The sequence below is a fragment of the Temnothorax nylanderi genome, unplaced genomic scaffold (genome assembly GCF_030848795.1).
Source record: "Temnothorax nylanderi isolate EJ_2023f unplaced genomic scaffold, tnyl_v1.0 TNYL_tig0071_pilon, whole genome shotgun sequence".
NCBI lineage: Eukaryota > Metazoa > Arthropoda > Insecta > Hymenoptera > Formicidae > Temnothorax > Temnothorax nylanderi.
In genome coordinates this window covers 461714-481309 of record NW_027249133.1, presented here as the reverse complement: position 1 = coordinate 481309, position 19596 = coordinate 461714, and the positions used below count along the sequence as shown (strand labels likewise).

Genomic DNA, 19596 nt, shown 5'->3' with positions numbered 1-19596 from the left:
CGGTCATTCGCTTGTTTATACTCACGTAAGATCCGATCTACAATGGATGTTTTAAGTCGTAAGTCGTAAGAATTGGCCAATCACAGTTCATTATTCTTCGACCGCAAGGAGAATAATGGACTGTGATTGGTCAATTCTTACGACTTACGACTTAAAACATCCATTGTAGATCGGGTCTAATTGTGCGATAACGTTTATTGCTCGGTATGTTCGGGCGTACGCCAGTGTGTTGCTCCCAGACGTGAAGGAATGACGTATGCACACACTGGCACAAGAATTTATGCGCAGGTTGCAGGTTATCGGATGCGCGCGGGGCGATAGGAATTATCATCTGGAGGACCTCTCTGACGATTGCGTTCGATTGCTGGTGCGATGTATCGCGAGATATCGCGGCGTCGCGATACCTCGAGACCTCCGGCCGATTCAAACGCACGGATCCAGAAAGCGCGCGCGCGCGCATATCTCGAGATACATAATTATAAATGTATTACATCATAATTATTTATATAACATCGAACACCAATTTAACTATCGCATGCGACAGTAAAGTTTTTGAATTGTATTGTATATTAACAATAAAAAAAACCTGTTCAATTCCCGTTTTCGGGCAATTGAAAGCACTTGGTGTTGCACAGAGATGCGGACGAAATAGAAAACAATTTAGAATTATATAAGAAAAAACGCAGAGTAGTATGCAAACAAAAGATTTAATAAACATATTTATTTTAAGACTTACTGGAGCTTATCCCAATAAAAATGTTCATTTTTTACTATAATATAATATTCTCTCCCATATGCTTCACGAGCATAAGTAAAGCTCGAACATATTTCATACATATGTGCGGTAAAACATCTACTTATTTAATAGGGTATTGTTTGAGATTGCGATAATCATGCCTAACATCGCGTTTGGTTGCATGCTGGTGCTCGCACGCCTTCCGCAAAAATCGGATATCATATCTCGCATTAAAGAGATTGCATCATTGTCAAATTATAGCATGGATTTTTCCTTTATTCGCTTTCCAGAACATTCGCTAACATTACAATAACACTGTCACGGCTAATCAGTCGCACAAACAAAGTCAAGTAACCGCTCTTACACAAAGGAAAGATCCATGCTGTAAACATAGCGATCGAAAACACATAACGATCACTTCGCATCGTCAAATAAAAACCGTGACGTAAGCACGATGACGTAGGCCGCCAATGGCCAATCACCCTCTCGAAATTATTTGGTGATCAGCCTGGAGGGAGCCTCGTCTCGGAGGTGATAAAAGACCGCCGCCGCGCCGCGGAATCGCTCTCGCTCGTAGATCACCCGCCTAGTATCGTTATACGACCGCTTGTACACCGCTTAACACCGCTTTGCACTTCGCAATCCGCTTTTGATCTCGCACCCGCTATTAGCTTTTGCCGTGCTAACTTCTGTGCGCGCTACCGCTCACGGCATTTCGCCTGAAAAGACTCTTGTAAATAAGTGTACATACTCAGACTTTGAATATATTTCGTTTATTGAATTTCTGTACGTGCTGTTTTTTCGTGGTCGTTTGTTACCTCGCGCTATCCCGCGCTACCGCGCGCTCTCGAACATTATAAACAATATATAAAACCAAAAACATTGTACAAAAATTTTTACAATCTCCATTGAGTTATAAGGTGAGTAAAGAATGTAGCAATTAATTGTGTAAATTGACAAAATGCATTTATAGATGCATTTGAAGGTGCTGCGTGGTCGGCTGCGTTACAACTGCTTCTCCGTATAATTAAATTCCTGCAACAATATATGCATTTGTTCTTTTTTTTCCCTCTCACCTCGTATGAGTACCCGATGGAATTGTCCTGATGGATGTGTTACGATCGATGAAAAGTATGAAAAGTAACACACACAATGAAATAACATGAGACATTGTTTTCCGAGCATCTACCGTCAACACTCAAATACCATCCACAAAGGTCAGATAAAAAATTCTAACAATAAGAGGCAATCATAACTGCATACGGTACACACACACAGTTTCTCTTTACCTTAATTATGAAAATACAAATTAATATTGGATAATTATATTTAAGCTCTCTGAGAGTTTATACTTCACAAATTATGACTATTTTTCTTCCTTCACCTTCCTTCCTATGTCATCCTTTTCCCACAACTATGCTACTATTTATGCAAATATATTTTATTCAAAACGTTTACAATGATTACAAACTCTATTTAGCCCACTTACATTTATGTATAACATAAGGATGAATCATGTACGGTTTAATATCGTTTTTGTACCTTCATTGCAGCTTTAAATCCAACTGTGGCGAGTACCCCGAGACCGAACATAAGTATATATGGTAAATACTTTATAATAGGCAAACTAGGTCTTCTTTCGAGTAAACGTCTAAGCATCTTCAAATTTTCGTCGGAATAGGGTGGAAAACGGGATCTGAAAAACATATTTTCTGCTCGGTATTGAAAGACTACTATTAAGGGGATCCTATAGCGGCAGTGCACTTTATGCACTAAGTGCACACTTTAACTCGTATTTTATTTATTATAAATGTTTAAGAGCAAAAATGCAAAATCGGGCTGTGTAGGGAACTACATATGAGCTTACTGATTAAAAATATCCTAAATGGAATAAGATTCATTCGATATTTTGGCTAAATTCTACTAATTCGTAAAAAAATTACGAATTAGTAGAATTTAGCCAAAATATCGAATGAATCTTATTCCATTTAGGATATTTTTAATCAGTAAGCTCATATGTAGTTCCCTACACAGCCCGATTTTGCATTTTTGCTCTTAAACATTTATAATAAATAAAATACGAGTTAAAGTGTGCACTTAGTGCATAAAGTGCACTGCCGCTATAGGATCCCCTTAACTAATACAGCAAAATATTCTATATATAATTTACATAGATTAGATTATACAATTATCTAATTATATAAAAGAAGATTCACACTTACTTGGCCAAAATTTCCGCAACTTTATTGTAATTCCGAATCAAACAACCTTTCTTATGTGTGAATGTATCGAACGTGAATTTTCCATGGTAGGCTCCCATACCAGAATATCCTACTCCTCCAAAGGGTAAAGTCTCAACTAAAGAAATAATATACAATAATAATGGATGAAATAATGTAACAAAGAGGAGAAAAAATAATTTGATATTAATTCTTGTTATGTGAATATAGGTATACTTATCACTTTTGTTTTTGTTAGAATCTCTCATTATTTGTCTTAATCAAATTGAACTAAAGATTTTATGTTAATAGATTTAAGATTATAAATAAAGCAATAATTTCACATATATATAAGAATTATTCATTAAATTGAAAAGAATTTAGTGAGAGATAAGTCAAAATAAAGAATATCTATTCTTGAATAAATGTTGAGAATGCAATAGTTTTTAAATAAGTAATTAAAAGTGACCGTTTACAAGCTCCCATTTCCACAACTTTAAAGATATAACAGTAGTTTGTAGCACGTTATGTAGCGGTATATTTATGGCATGTATTACATCCTCAACATTCGTTCATAAGTTAGTTTTTGATACCATTATACCACTTGTTAAAATTTTAGAATTAATGGAGAACATAGATAGTGCAAGCAAAAGTATGATACAATTAAGCAATAGAATAAAAATAAAAAGCTCGTATTACAGAATACTCATTAGTTCATTACATTGCAATTCAATTTAAAGAAATTTAATACATATACATCTAATACTCTGTTAACAGAAACAACGTAACGTAATGCTGTTTGAAAAAAAAAGAAAGCTAGCTAAGACATACGTATAAATAATTTATTTAAAAAAACTTTTTATAACATTATTGTAAGAAAAACTACCTGCTGCATGTAATATCACGTCATTAGCAAGAACGTTGCCACTAGACGTATTATTAATAATCAAAGATAGAGTTTCCTTGTCCTGGCTGAATATATACAACGCTAATGGCTTCTCCCTGTTAAATAATTAATGTAAGAACGTCATTTCTCTTTGCGAAATGTGTATTTGTATGCACGCGCTCGTGTATGAGTATGTGCACGCGCCCGTGTATATGAGTACGCGCGTGTTGCGAATAACTCTGATACTTTATAATCACACATCATTATACGTTTGTATAACATTAATAATACGTACTAGTTTTTCTTTTTAATGTCAATTTCATGTTAGTACTTATTTGAACATTTATAATTTTATAATATTACTCAATATATATTATACCAATAACCACCACCATTTTCAGATGCATTCTATTATTTGAACAGTATATACAGTTTGATAATGCAAAGTTTCCACACTTGCAACCTCACACATAAGTAAAAAAAATAGAAGATTTATATATACAGACAGTAGAAAAATGTATTTTATACCAAGAAAGAAAGATATAGTGTAAATTCTCCTTCAGCAGTCATCACACCTAAACCAGAAAAAGGGAACGAACATGCTTGTTTCAATCAGAGAATATATCCTTAATCCTAATCAAGAAATGCATTCCTGCTCCCTCTCATAAGCAGTTTGCAAAATCAATTCGTACGACAACTACCAACCGCACTTTCTTCCGATAGACAAGACGAACTATTTTGTCAATTTCGGCAGAACCAAAAACGATAAACGTAAACACAAAAGTAAAATATTGTAAAAAAGAATTGTCGTGGGACTTGTCGGTCTCCATAGCAAAGGTTTTTTCTTTCACCGAAATTCTCAAACAATAAATAAACAGGCCCAATATAGATAATACTTCCGTCACCTAGAATCCGGACTCACCGGTATATTGCAATAACGTGTCGTTGGCGCACACGGCTCCGCTGCTGACTTGGTCTATAATTAGATCTTGTACTCTCTTGCTCGTAGAAAATACGTACAGTACAAGTGGGCTTTCACTACATGCGAAAAACTAATTACTTCATGCCGTTCCCTCGCGTAACAGTGAAATCGTGAAATGTATGAATGTATGAGAGAATATGAGAATATCTATCCCCGGCAGTTATATTACGTATAGTATTATAGTACGTATACGGGAATAAAATCTTCTGTTCGGGATTATGAAAGATTTCAGATTATAAAAGTTCGGATAATTAAAATATTCTAGCTACAGATCAAAAAATGCGCGATATTTCAGAAGGGGATATTTGCATTATTCGTTTCTCATAATCCCTTGCTCATAATATCGAAGTCAAATAACGTACCGACTGTTGATGAAGTTAATTGCTTCGTAAGCATTATTAACGTTTATTATAGGTAATATCGGCCCAAATATCTCTTCCTGCATGATGGGATCCGTTGATTTGACATCAGTAAGTATTGTAGGCGAAATAAACTTTTCCGCAGGATTTACGTCGCCACCGATAGCAATCTTGGTTTTATCGTTTATATAATTGACAAGTCGCCTAAGTATAGGAGAAATAATTATTACTTAACTTATCGAGTCGTCTTTAAACTTGTAATCATTATTCGCCTTAAAAATAATTATATTAAGTATTTGCGTGTAAAACTTACTGATAATGTTTGTCTGTAATTATGCGCGCCAAGTCAGGATTTTCCCGTGGATTGTCACCGTACCATTCCTGTAAAATCTTTTTAGCTTCCTCGATAAATTTACTCTGTACCTCGGGTGTGCATAACATATAATCGGGCGCGATACACGTTTGACCAACGTTGACGCATTTACCCCACAAAATGCGTTTCGCTGCCATTGGCATATCCACTGTGTTATCTATGTACACGGGGCTGCAAATCGTTGTTATTCAGTATAATTCCGTTCGAAAGATAAGTTTTTGGAGAAATATAATTAAAATTGCATTTTGCACGTATCTAGATTTTTTTAAAAAATTCGTTTAATACCTTTTTCCACCCAACTCTAATGTAACGGGTGTGAGAAACTCATTAGCAGCTTTCCGTATAAGTTTTCCAATTGTAGAGGATCCAGTATAAAAAATATAATCAAAACGTTGCTTGAGTAGCTCTGTCGTTTCTGATACTCCTCCCATTATTACACGGCAACAATCCTGTTCACAAGAAACATCAAGTCATAATTCCTTTTTAATAAGCAAGACGTTTGACATATGGAGTTAATTTATTTCAATATGGATATATTGTTGCAATAAAAATCATGGTTTTTTTTTAAACTAATGTGTTAAGAGATGATTAAATAGAGAGAGAGAAAAAAAAAACAATGTTGCCTCTTCATTATACAAGACGCAGTTCTTGTGCGTCATCATTATGCAACAAAGTGTCTTGTAACAGAGTTCAATTCAAGCCATTCAATTTCAATTTAATTTCATAATCTACCTTCTTTAGTTAAAGAAAAGTAATGATTTATAACAGAATACCTTATAGGATGCAGAATATCTCAAAATTCGCAAATTAAAAAAATTGCTACAGTGGGAAAATTCTCGAAAAATTAAATGATAACCTTTGTGATTATCTATTAACAGTAGTTTGTAAAATATAAGGATTTAAAATTAAAATATAAAGAATTTTAAAAGCAAATCAAGTCTCACGTACCGTATCTAAATATTTCGGAATGGTCTCGTACAAATATTTCGCTGTAGCCGTTGCAATATCGGAAGGTTTCACAATCACGCAGTTTCCAGCTGCGATCGCGCCCATCATAGGTAGTAAATTCAGCTGAACAGGATAATTCCACGCACCCATAACTAATACAACTCCATAAGGATCTTTTCGGATTTCCACTGCATCGAAAAAGTTCGCCAGTGACTTGGGCGGCTGCAAAATATCGCAATCTTAAAAGTTCACACTCTAGAGCCTCTACTCTTATATAACATATATAAAAACTGCATCAAGATTACCTTCTCTGTTGCTGACCATTCTTTAATATTCATGAGCATGTATTTAATCTCTTGAATTGTATAATCAATTTCCAATGCGAACGTTTCAAACTTGCACTAAAATATAATCGACATTATTAAAAATAATAATAAAAAGGATATATTATTAAAAATAATAATACAATATTAGGCTAATATACACTAATGAAGTGATTGTTTTTAATACGTAATCATTAAATCATACCCTGTGCAGATCTGACGCCAGGACTGCTACTATTTCTGAGGAGTTTTCCGTCAGCATACGCATAAGCTGTTTTAATTGCTTGATTCTCCATTCTAGCGGCCTTGTCTTTCCGCTGTTAAACGCGTCTCGCGACTGCTGAACTAACTGTAATAATTTTTATATAGACGAGTCGTTAGTCCTCAAAAAAATTACACATTTTTCTCTTACATAACACGAGAAAGAAGACACTCCGATTGGTTTAATTAAAAAATATAAATGATAGTTTTTCAAACGTAGTTCTAAAATTTCGTTGGGGTCCCTGAGACCCCAGGGTGGTTTTCGAGGATTAATAAATAGTTAATTATTTGCTTACCTCGGGATAATTTATAGGCATTTGTTTATTATTTGTTTGCGCTGAAACAAAAGAAAATAATATATTGTTCGATGTAAATATTTGACGGCCTTCTATTTCGATTGCTTATTACGCCACAGGATATGCAAAGTTAAAAAAAAACTTAATTTAAATGCTAAAATATTTATGTAAATTAAATCAACATTGAATCGTTACACTCCAACGAGTTAACCTTCACGCTTCTCTTATTGCGAATGTAAGAGATGTGCGACTTATGAGCTTCACGTATGACTAATTTATAGAAAAAAACGATAATTGCCAGAGCAATCTCATTTATAAACTTTCAGGATCTGTTCAAGGATCTGTTTATTTCGAGGGTGCGGTGAGACGTAATAAGCAAATTTCGTGTAAATTGTTAAACTCGATTCCCCAGGGAAAAAAGAAGAACGTAAACATTAGTCGGGAAACATTTATATTAATTTTGGAACTGGCGTAGGTTTTTCGAATAAAAAGTTAAATCCAGTTTTAGCTATTAAATATTTTAATATTAATTAATATGTAACGGATATTACATACAGAAATATTAAAGACTCTCGAAATAGATGAGGAGCAAGTCACAAGATATGAAAAAATTCATCTTTCAGATGAGGTCGATAAATAATCCGTCAATGGAATTTTTGCCTGAACGAGAATTTAAAAGACGATTTGAGACGGTACCTAGCAAATAAAAAGAAGAGTCGTGCGATAAGACAAATTTTTGTTTTCAAAGTGCGGAAGATAAGACGATAAGTGCGGAATAATCTTTTTGGGATAGTTGTTTCAGGAACTGATCTCTCGTCACGTAAAACCGAAAAATCATCGTACAAAAATGATCGTCCCGAAGTAACGGTTAACGCGAACGTGTCCGTTAATTTTTTTATCGCTGATGTATCGCCGCCGGCGGGATAGCAGGGCCTCAACAAACTCTTGTATATTGCATTAAACTTATATAAAATCAAGTTATAATTGATTATTATGTTTAATTATAAGAAAAAAGTGAAAATATTATGTGTATTTAGAAATTTTTCATTTTTCGGTAAATTTTACTGTCAGAACAATATGGCAACGCTGCGCTTTTCAGGGCGCCGATTGTAAAATGTGAAGTTGATAACAAAAGTGTCAATATAAGTGTCAATTTCATTCTTGAAATAAATAAAAAATTAAATATTTTCATATGAAAATTAATCACGCACCAACTTGCAATGTAACAAATATATACAATATGTATATGCTCGATAATAATATATGCAGAAAATATAAACTATAACCTGTTATGTAAAATAAATTATTTATGCGTATCTATGTTTTACCTAACTGTTAATTTTTTTTAAATTAAAATTTTGATTTATATTTTTATATTTATATATTTATCTTTATCTTTATATTTATATTTTTATATTTTTGTTTATATTTATATATTTTATTTATATTTTTTATGCGATATATATTTTTGGATTATTTTTCTTTTTTAAAACATAATAAATAGTTGATAATAAACCGTACGTGATGAACTGAAGTGTGACATGAGCGCACAGCTTGCAGCGTTGCCAAATAATTCCTTGAAAGTCGCCATTAAAAATATTCATCTATAAACCACATTTCAAGTCAACTTTTAACATAAATATTTTGTTTAAATATTCGGTGACTCTGTATTTTTATCGGCACTATCGAAAGTATAGAGTTTAGCGAATATGTAGCGCAGTGAATATTTAATATCTTAAGATATTTGATAAACAAATTATTACATTAAAATGTGGAAAATAGACTTTTTCGATAACGTCACATATAAATATCGAATTTTCAAAGTCATAATTCTTCTTTATATGTTCGGTAATGTGGTTTAATTTTTTTCTAGCGTAAAGATATGCATTTTAACTTTCTCGTACCAAAAAATCAGTTAATTCTTAAGACTTTGGTGTCATGAAAGGAATACCTTAAACGTATTAAACGAGGGTACTTTCCGATTCACGCATGATGCGCACATTTTCTATAGTAAACGTTACGTATGCTATAGATAAATGCGCGCATATGCGTGAAACGGAAAGTACCCCGAGATATGCGAAGTCTCGTCGACCTCGTTCGAAGAAAAATAAAAACACAAATATATATGTATCTGTTTTGGTTTGACGACTTCCAACTTACATACACGTGGCTACTTTCATCGATGCAGCTTAACTTGTGAATCTCGATTTAACTTTTCTCTTTATCTTCTTCCAATTCTCAGAACTCAGAACTATAAAATTTCCAATTCTAGTTTTAAGAAATTGGAAAAAGATTTAAAAAAAAGAGTGTGAGTTAACCGAGACTGAAGTTAATCCTTAATGATAAAAATGAACATCGCACAAAGTAAGGATTTGTTATGTAAATACGTACGGATAATCGTGTTCGCTCGTTCGCGACGGGACGCGTGCGGCGCGGCATAAATCAAATATTGCGCAAAACCCGCGTGCGTTAATTCTTCATAATCATCTTCTTCAACCGTTTCTTCTGCCGAGTCGAACAATACCGATTTATCGTCGCAGTGATTAGCCGCGATAATTGCGCTCTGTAGCCTTTTACGCGTGCCCCTTGAAGCGACTTAAAACTATGTTTCCGTTCCCAAGTAGAACAGAAAAGTCAAAATGACAATAAATTTCGTCAATATAAAATTAACAATATTTTGACTTTTCTATTCTACTTGGGGAGGGAGTTCAAGCCGCTTAGGGCCGGTTGTTCCAACTTATTCGTAAACCAACTAATAATAGTTAAATCATATATATGTCTTTTGTCTTTCCTTCAAAGTAGACGAAGATTATAGACATATGATTAAGGGCCGGTTGCTCCAACCTGTTGGTAAACTAACTAATAGTTAAATCATATGTATGTCTTTGTTTATTCTTTACATTAGACAAAGATAGACGTATGATTTAACTGTTAGTTAGCTTACCAACAGGTTGGAACAACCGGCCCTTAATTATTAGTTTACCAACAGGTTGGAACAACCGGCACTTAAGGATGTAAAGGATGTAAAAATTTCATAGATTGTTCTATTATTACGTCTAAGTATTTGTATAAAATTTCAGCACAATTCTCTTACTGGTTTAAAAGTTATTGTAATTAAGGATGTATTGGAGGTATTTCAAATATATTCAGAAAGTGCTGTAAATTGTTTCTAAATTAAATTAAAAATACTCTGTAAAATTTTGAAGTTATTGAAGAGTTATTTAAGTTTATAGTTGATAAAATTAACATTATCCCTTATAGAGAATCGACATTTTTGCTATGTGTGTAAATATAAATAAAATATAAATAAACCATTAAGATATTTCTTAAACTTTTTTTATGTGTAAAACATACATCATTGATATTGTATCTTAAGTTTCAAAATTTTTTACAACAAAACAATTTTTTTAATTGTTTAAACAATACTAATTATTTAAATAACAAAAAATCATACTCAAACTGTTAACGGTAATCCTTTCTAACATATAAACAATTTTGAGTTGTTTGACATACATGCAAAGTCTTCTTTTATTGAAAGTTAACTTTTAGCAAGGACTGTACGGCCAATACATCCTTAAGGAGGCACGCGTAAAAGAACAACATAATTGCCGAGCGCGTCGTGACGTCTCGATCGGAGAGCCTGCGGATTCGGAGCAAGTATTCGGATGTCAGTAGCGCGGAATGCAGCGTAGTTTCACGTCTGTCGACATGGGAGGATGGAAGCGACGGGAGGCGGAAAGAGGTCGGCTCAAGAGAGGCGCCGTGGCCGACCTTTCGGACAAAGAGAGCGAGAGAGATCGGGAAGAGAGGCCGAGAGGAACATTTCCACTCGACGCTGAAACGTAAAAGGACGTCACTCGCGGAAACGGTCGGGGCTTACCCATAGTCGCGAACACTCGTGGACCCTACGGTGGACGTTGGCGGACTAATCGTCAGGTACTTCAGGACTTCAAGTAGTCGTCAAGTCGACAGCAAGGGAAGGGGGGGGGGAGGAGAGAACGGAAGTTCTGCGGCTGCGACTCCTCGGTGCGGCGGATCGGCGCGTTACATACTCTAAGCTCCACGCTCCACGAAATGGCAGCGTAAGAGATCAAAGTGTACACGTGTGTCGTTGGTTATCTCTCCGTGCTCCGGAAAAAGCGCGGCGGGGGAGGAGGAAACGGCGCCGCGCGCCGGCGTCGGAGAGGAGGAGCGCGAGCTAGAGTCCCTCTGATAAGAGTCGCGACAACAGGCTGTAACTTTTGATTGGTCCGCCATTTTTCAGCAAAAGTACATGAAACAGAAAGAGAAAGAGATATAAGAGAGAAAGAGAAAGCGATATACAAGTAACATACATTCATATCGCTTTCTCTTTCTCTCTTATTTTGCCGAAACTCAAGATGTCGCGACTCTTATTAGAGGGACTCTAGCGCGAGCTGCGCGAGAGCGCCGTGGCCGCGGTCGCGGGAAAAAATACAATATCATAATGTAATGTAACCATATGCAACTGTGTCGGATAGTCGGGTACGCGGATGTTCGAAGGATTGCAGGGTGCGATCCACTTGGCGCTTCAAAACTCTTGGAAACGTTTCATCCTTGTTGTTTATCATAATGTTAAACAAGGCTAAAATAATGCTCCGTAACGTTTGAAGCGTCCAGTGGATCACACCCCATGGTGCTGATTCCCGAGAGCCAATTGGGAATCAACGCGCGCATTATCATCGATAAATAAACGGCGTCTCGTCTCACGTCTGGTCGTGCGGTCAGCCCACCGCTAGAGGGCGCCACTTGTGAATTTTCGCGCCTCGCGAGGTCCAGGCCGTCCAGGAAATCCGAGGACCGAGTTATATCCGAGTCCGAGCAGCCCGGGCGTCCCGGGCGACCTGGGGCGACTCGGCGAAAGTGAAGGGTGAAAAATTGGCGGACTTGCAGGGTGGAACGATTCGGGAAATGATCAATTTCGCGTTTCCTCGTGGAACGCTCCACAGGTGTTATGCGTCACTTTCTCCCGGAAGTTTAGCTCGCTTTTCGCGATTTCTGATAAGTTTTTTTTTCCTTCCTAGGTGCGTAACGCGTGTTAGGAAAGCGCGTTTTACCTTTTTTTCCGCGATTACTAGCCAGCGTTTAATCTATTTTCGATGTTTGATTTGTTCTACGGGGAAGTTACGAAAGTTACGCCTTTAAGGAGCTTTTAATAAGGACGTGTTATCGTTCGTCCTATTTAGAAATGTAGAAAATATTGGATGTTTAACAGAAGCACATTCGATATGTTCAAATAACTGAGCATGAGATCCGTGAAAGTAAAGCGCACTTAGCGGAAGTAATATTGAATGTCTCGACATTGTGATGGACTTCTTTTTTTACAAGTAAGTATAAGGAAAGAAATGTGAGAGGAAAAATACATTTTAAATAAATATTATATTCATATATATATATATATATATATATATAAACTGGAATGTCTCTGTCTGTATGTTCTTTATTAATATATTAACTCCTAAATCCTTTGACTGATCTAGACCAAATTTTGCATAGTTACTCTCTAGACCCCTGAAAATATAGGCTGAAAATATACCATGAATTACTCTTGAATATTTTATCCCCTCATTTTCTGATTTCCTCCCCTTGACACTTTGTGATAATTTAAGTTTATTGCATTATCATATATGGGATAAAAAGCCCAACAGCGGGTATAGTTTAAGCAAATTATAGATAAACGTAAAAAGGAGTTAATTATTTTATCACGGTTTTTTCCGAATCTGTTTCGAGCTTATTTTTGTGTTTTTCATTTCCTACTTAATTTTTTACTACCTAGTACTACCTAGTCAAATATCTTCGGAGCTATTTTCCTGACGAAAATAATATACGTTTATTGATAGTTTATAAGAAGTTTGCCTAAATGTTGAGCAGATGTTTCATTTGAGCTTTAAAACATTTATTAAATTGTTTATGAGATATAAATTTAAACATGAAATTGTTTATGAGATGCTCACGTAACATCTTAAAACATATTCACTTCGTGAATATTTGCAATATTCTGAAAACGCTACACGACACTTTCCGAACACCTATCAAACGTAGCCGTGAACATCTCATAAACAATTCCATGTTTAAATTTATATGTTATAAACAATTTAACACTGCACGGACACCGTGTTTTTGAAGCTCCCGGACACCTTGGGACTTTTAAATCCAAAGGGTTTTTGAAAGCGTTTTTGTGTTACAAAAAATCTATAAAAATTTATGTATCATCTTGAAGGTTTCAAAAAGTGATTTCTATACTTAGGTACATAGGCCGGAACTATTGCAATTTTTTTTTAAGTGTTGAAACATCAGGAAAAAACTAAAATACGGAAAATCACACTGTGCCTTAAAAGGCCCACGGTGTCCCCGCAGTGTTAATAAATGTTTTAAACCTTTAAAGCTCAAATGACACATCTACTCAACGCTTAAGAAAACTTCTTATAAATTATCAATAAACATTATTTTCGCCAGTGAAATTCGTTTTATTTGTGAAATTAATGACTAAACCTGATGACGTGCGTAGAGATGACGTAAATGTCAAAATTTGCACGTATAATGGTAAAGTGTCTGGCTGTGTTGCAATCACCGAGATCGAATCTGTCGGTCGGAGTCTGCGGCAGGTGTAAACAGGAGTTAAGGTCGTGCAAATTAATTCGACTTTAGAAGCGGCGGTGCAAACATATCCCCAACACGTGTAATGTTTCGTGAATTATTCAGCGATTGCACTGTACCGGCGATTAACAATGTCAAATAATAATACATGAGACTTCCTCGTTAACTCTGAGTAGTAAAAGTAGAGACCCGCAATTATATTGCTGCCACGTGCCACGAACTCTGTTATGTTCTTCCTCAACGATCTGTCATTTACTTCGCATATTTTTAGATGATCCTTATGCAGTAAAGGACACAGCAAAGACAATTTTCTATGCGTCGCGACCGACCTGCAGTTAGAGGAGAACTCGATCGAGAAAGAGCTCAATTATTACCAATACCGAATGTCGAGAGTTGCGATGTTCTCACGCACATCAAGTTTGAAAAGGTCAAATAAAATGACGGCTGCTTCTGGGTCGATACCTTCCGTATTTTCTCATCGAAAGTGCGTATGAATTACGTCTATGGCTACGATATTTGTATGCTATACTTAGATATTCTGCGGTCACAGCTTGCGTAATAATTTTCTATTCTAGGAACGAGCTTTTAATGGAGAGAGATTTGTTGGAAATTTATACAATGATACACTTGCTGACTTTCCCAAGGTACTACTACGTCTTCCTCAAAGCGTTACAGCTTCGTTTCGGCCTTTAATTTTGTTACAGTTCTCAGCAGAGAGACGTCTTATAAAAGCGACATATAGTTATGACATTACCTTATTATTTTGCAATTTAAGTTTCTTCTTTTTATAATTATTAAAATTTCTAATTTAACGGATTTACTCACGTGATTCGGCTAAATCAGCCGTTTGCATCTCGATGCAACAGACATCGGATTCTTTCGTGACGTCCGTCGGAATGTCCAGTATTACTTCAGTCTGGGGAAAAAAAAACGTTATAAATATTTCATAAGTGTAAGAAAATATAGTTGTAAAGATGAAATCGGAAGTCCTTGTAACCCGAATGAGAATCGATAAAGCTTAAATATATTATATCTAACATGCAAATTATGTCGGAGATCAGATTTATTTAAAGATTTATTATCGAAAGTTTATTCTTGAAAAGAACGGGTCGATCAAATGCAGCAATTATTTCCCGAAATAATACTGATAATAGATAGCTACGTTTATACGCCCAATTCGTTTTAAGTCGTTTGACGTACATTAAGATTCATATAAATTCATATATACGCGGCGCGATATATCATTCTAATCCACTTTATATAAATCTGTTTTCATCAATCACAATTTTATATAAATTCTAAGAATTGCAAAACGATTCTGTATAAATTCTAATCGCAATTAAATGTAGTCTAGACGCAATTAACACGCGCCATCATCACAATGCCTGGGCTCTACAATTAATCGATGCGTGTTTTCTCAAGGAGAACTCCATTAGAGAATCATTTACATAACGTTATTACTTTTTTCTCCGGAGTTAATCTGCAAGGTGCGTATCCGCATGCTCTGTCATTCGCGCCTAACGATATGGAAAGCGGAAAATCGGAGTCTATATGAGACTCTTTATTGCAGGTCATTTCACTTCCTCGTCGAGAGTGCGAGTTACGTGTACGGCTTCACATACTGGCCTGGATACACGTGACTACAACGATGTGTAACAATTATAATTATACGCCGCAAAACGAGCTTTCGATTTCGGAGAGAATTCAATATCCATGACGATGCTTTCTAGTATCCGTGGAACTTCGTCGTAGCCTCGCGTCGAGGTAAAACTTATTTATCGTCATACGTCAGAAATCTCGTGGAAGCGACGGCGTTGGCACCGGACTTTTGCATAAGGTAAAGGTCACATTTCGTAAAAAGCAAATAATCATATACAACGAGTTATAATATTATTTTTATATCACACGTGCGTGGAAAGTGGCCCATTACGCGCGTGTTTTTTGTGCGACAAATAGCCAATTCCACACCACTCGAAACAGTGCGGTAATATCTCATTAGATATTACCGCACTGTTTCGAGTGGTGTGTGGAATTGGCTATTTGTCGCACAAAAAACACGCGCGTAATGGGCCACTTTCCACGCACGTGTGATATAAAATAGTGTGTGTAACACGTGCGGGTTGAAAATTGGACACGCGTGCGGGTGATCGCACTCGCCTTCGGCTCGTGCGTCCACTCCGCACCCGTGTCCAATTTTTAACTTCCCGCACTTGTTACACAAATAACTATTAGCACTGATTTTAATTAAGCTTTTTCACATTCACGCAGGTCGGTTAGTTAATATTAAAGATATAAATATATATAGGTATCGTGGAATAGTAAACAAGACAATTATCGTTCAGACGCGATAATCATGATTTCCGTGAAATAATTTCAGAGTGCATAGCCCTAGAGCATAACGGAATAAAAATGAAGAGTGATTCAGAGCGCGCAAACTGAAGTGTGATGTTTCTCCGAAAACCTTTTTAGAAATTTAGAAGAATCGTATCGGTCATCGAAATACAGTAAAATCGTCTTGTATCGTCAGTCACGTCACTCACGATTTTATTTCATTTTTTTCATAATTCATGGTGTTCTCTATCTGTATTTCTTACAATGTCTTAGTTTTTCTGGCCTTAGCAACTGTCCGTTTGTGATATATCTAAATTTCTATTAAAACTATAGGAACCTCGTTAAATTTGATAAGTTAATACGCACTCAATAAAATTATTATTATTAATAAAATTGTAGCCGTCATTGTAGCTGGAAACTGTCTGTGACGTCAATACTTATATATAGCAAAATCACCTTTCAGCGATGAGTTGTCGAAATATCTTTTTATAAACATTCGTTTATACGAATTGCGTAATACAAATCATTCCCTCTTCTAGGCACATTATTTTACTTCGGTATATTAATCACGCGCCGACTCGAGGACGATGGCCCGAATGTGACACCGGAAATCGAGTCTCCACCAGCTTCGAGCTATTCGAGTTCTAAGTCCGCGATGATAAAAATGCTGATACCGTATCGACGATGTGGATGAATGTTATTAGGTTTTCGGGACAGGTTTGCGGCCGAGGAAGTATCGGCAAAGTATCCGCTAAAACGTCGACGAGGAAACCGGTCGAAAAGATCTGTTACTCCTTAATCGGCACGCACTCACCACGCCAGCCGTGATTTCCGTGATATTTCGCTCGTTGATCCTCATCGCGTGTTAACAAAGTGTACTCAACGTACGTAACAAGCAAAACACGAACGTTACGTCGTACTCTGTGATGATCACGCAGAAAACTCACCATGTTCGATGATTCCGAGTGAGGCATTCTCGACTCGAGTCCAGGCACTTATCTCCACGGATACGGATCGCTCGAAGAAACTACGTCTCCGCCTGCATAAAAGCAGCAGATACACGTTGCAGTTGCGACCGGTTTTACGGACGGACACCCAAGGGACTAAGCAACGTTGTAAATCCCTCCCCAATTTTCACGGCACATTCTAGGAATAATGTAAGCGGACGGGATTCGTCGACCCGGGTCGGGTCGCCTTTAACTTCCAAATTTCCAGGCTCCGTACCGCGACAACGTCGAAAACGTAGAAGGAGATGTAGATCGCGAGATATATTAGCCGGCGCACTGGTTTGCGCGAGTAAAATACAAACGGCACGCAATGCGATTACTAAGTGTCTCTCTTTTTTTCCGAAGCCTCGACTCCGGGATCTATTGTGCGCGTCATGAATAATTAATGGCGACCCCAAACGATCTCGCATCGTATATATGAGCTACGTTCGCTTCCGCGGCGAGCATTTTTATTTATGCGAGACCGTTTCTCGAGCCAATTCTAGCGGCCTTAAGCGACTTTCAAATAAACATCATTAACTCTTAAAGGAGAAAGAAAAACTGCTCGTCAAGCAATGTGAGTTTACACTTTACTCCTTTTTTAGTTTTCTTATGGAACCTCCGAAGGACTCGGCGGCTGTGAGGCCTTGCAAATCATTCTTATCGAGGATGTTGATCGAGAACGTTAACTATAATTGCAAACATTACACATCAGTGGATGTATAGAGGCCTAAGCACTTCCACCTTTAGATATGAGAAAAAGAAAAAAATAATTGTTTTCCGATTCTTTTCGTATATGTATTCGCCGTTCTGCTTTTCGGTATTTTTTTTAGCATTGATTGCGAACGGAAACGTTGTTTATATTGTCGAGTAACAGCTGATCCGCCGAATCAGATGCGATTATTAAAATTAATACAATTAAATAATTTAATTTAATTAATTAAAATTAATTATTAAATATTATTTAGATTCTGTCATATAATATAAATGCTATTATTTATAATAGAATTATTAATTACTAGAATATATAGAAATAATAATTTTCAAAAAGTATTACATAAAATTAATACAAAATTGATAATACTTCCCAGGTAGAAATTTTGTCTGGAAACAATCAGGGCCCCATATATTTTTTGAAAAATATTTCTGGGACCCAGGTGGACAATCTAGCTAGGGCCTGTGTAAAGTTTGGGACGCCTAAATCGTATAGGCCCTATTATTGAATCCAGGTCGGCCCAAGATTGCGCCCAGAATTTGTTCAAAAAAATTATCTGGAATCTAGCTGGGACCTATAATTTTCCTAGATATTTGCTTGGTTTGTACCATAATTATTTTTATAATCCAGTCTGGCCCAGGCTTGAATCTAAAATTTTTCCCTAAAATATTCCCTGGAATCCCGGCTGGGCCAATATTTTATTTGAAGGATTTTCGAAGGATGTTTTAATAATAATTTTACTCGTTTATCCCAAAAAAGAAAATATTTTTATTTATCGTCGGCAAAACAAAATAAATTGTCATATTAAAATTAAACACACTTTATATTAACAAACTTAATTATTTATTATATAGCTTAGCCTACAAATTTTAAAAATACAACTTTACTCTAGGTTTTGTACTTTGTTCCTCTTTGCGCGATGTCCGTCCCAGTTAGGCCTGCAACTCAACCGCCAAAAGCCTTCTAAAATGCGAGTAACCGGCAACGACGAGATAACCAGCTCTAACTATGAAATATCGAAAGTACATCGTGTGACAAGTAAATAAACGAAAGTTCGCTAAAGTTCGCCCGTCGGAACAATACAAAATAGCGTCTTGAACATACATAAAGTACGCTCCGATTCTTCTCGATTTTTTTTCACATCTTTGGCTTGATAAAATTTAAATTAATAGTATCGAATTTTATTCAGAAAAGTGTAAACTTTAAGAATATGCATTATAAAATAGTCAAATATATCATTAATACAGTGAAATTTGGCGTAAAGTCAAATTTTTCCATATTTTTGTTGTATTTTCTCTAATAAAACACGCCACAACTTTTTTCTGGTTAATTTTTCGACAAAACTGTTCAAATGAAAGTCGTAGAGCGTACTTTTTTTACATAAGAAACACCTATAATGGTAGATACAATGCTGCCCAAACATACGTGATATGATCTCCGTTTAGCGTTGCGTGCGTCCGTCCGTTGCGTTCGATCCTGCCAGAGCCTTCTTGACTGCTTGTATCATTAATATAACTATCTTGTATAATATATTATAAAAAAAGCATGTATACATTTGATATTACG

The 19596-nt window shown here is 36.0% G+C and overlaps 1 protein-coding gene and 1 long non-coding RNA gene across 10 annotated transcripts; one reads left to right on the top strand and one right to left on the bottom strand.

Moving 5' to 3' along the window:
* Window positions 1-1493: 1493 nt before the first annotated feature.
* On the bottom strand, window positions 1494-17418 carry LOC139773925 (aldehyde dehydrogenase, dimeric NADP-preferring-like). 8 transcript variants are annotated; one of them, XM_071708762.1, is made up of 13 exons: window positions 17277-17418; window positions 14824-14914; window positions 7384-7424; window positions 7032-7175; window positions 6809-6904; window positions 6504-6725; window positions 5841-6004; window positions 5496-5726; window positions 5186-5386; window positions 4764-4879; window positions 2959-3094; window positions 2279-2432; window positions 1494-1771 (listed from the first exon to the last, which is right to left on the bottom strand). In XM_071708762.1, the coding sequence occupies exons 1-13, from the start codon at window positions 17301-17303 to the stop codon at window positions 1742-1744; spliced, it is 1653 nt and encodes a 550-aa protein (XP_071564863.1). In that variant the 5' UTR covers window positions 17304-17418; the 3' UTR covers window positions 1494-1741. The 8 variants fall into 8 exon arrangements, 6 of the variants coding, with proteins under 6 accessions (XP_071564863.1, XP_071564862.1, XP_071564858.1 ...); XM_071708761.1 differs by lacking the exon at window positions 17277-17418 and adding an exon at window positions 17144-17203; XM_071708757.1 differs by lacking the exons at window positions 14824-14914; window positions 17277-17418 and adding exons at window positions 9775-9968; window positions 10897-10913.
* LOC139773937 (uncharacterized) lies at window positions 11615-19589 on the top strand. Of its 2 annotated transcripts, none has more exons than XR_011718468.1 (6): window positions 11615-12728; window positions 14270-14482; window positions 14574-14642; window positions 15348-15485; window positions 15569-15835; window positions 16869-19589. It is a non-coding gene; the product is annotated as an uncharacterized lncRNA (long non-coding RNA). The 2 variants fall into 2 exon arrangements; XR_011718467.1 differs by having other exon boundaries at window positions 16376-19589.
* The last annotated feature ends 7 nt before the right edge of the window (window positions 19590-19596 follow it).

Coding starts and splice junctions, on each gene's coding strand:
- LOC139773925 (XM_071708757.1), bottom strand. Junction 7,176..7,383: donor TGCCTATAAATTATCCCGAG/GTAAGCAAATAA, acceptor AAATTATTACAG/TTAGTTCAGCAGTCGCGAGA. Junction 3,095..4,763: donor CACGTTATTGCAATATACCG/GTGAGTCCGGAT, acceptor TTATTTCTTTAG/TTGAGACTTTACCCTTTGGA.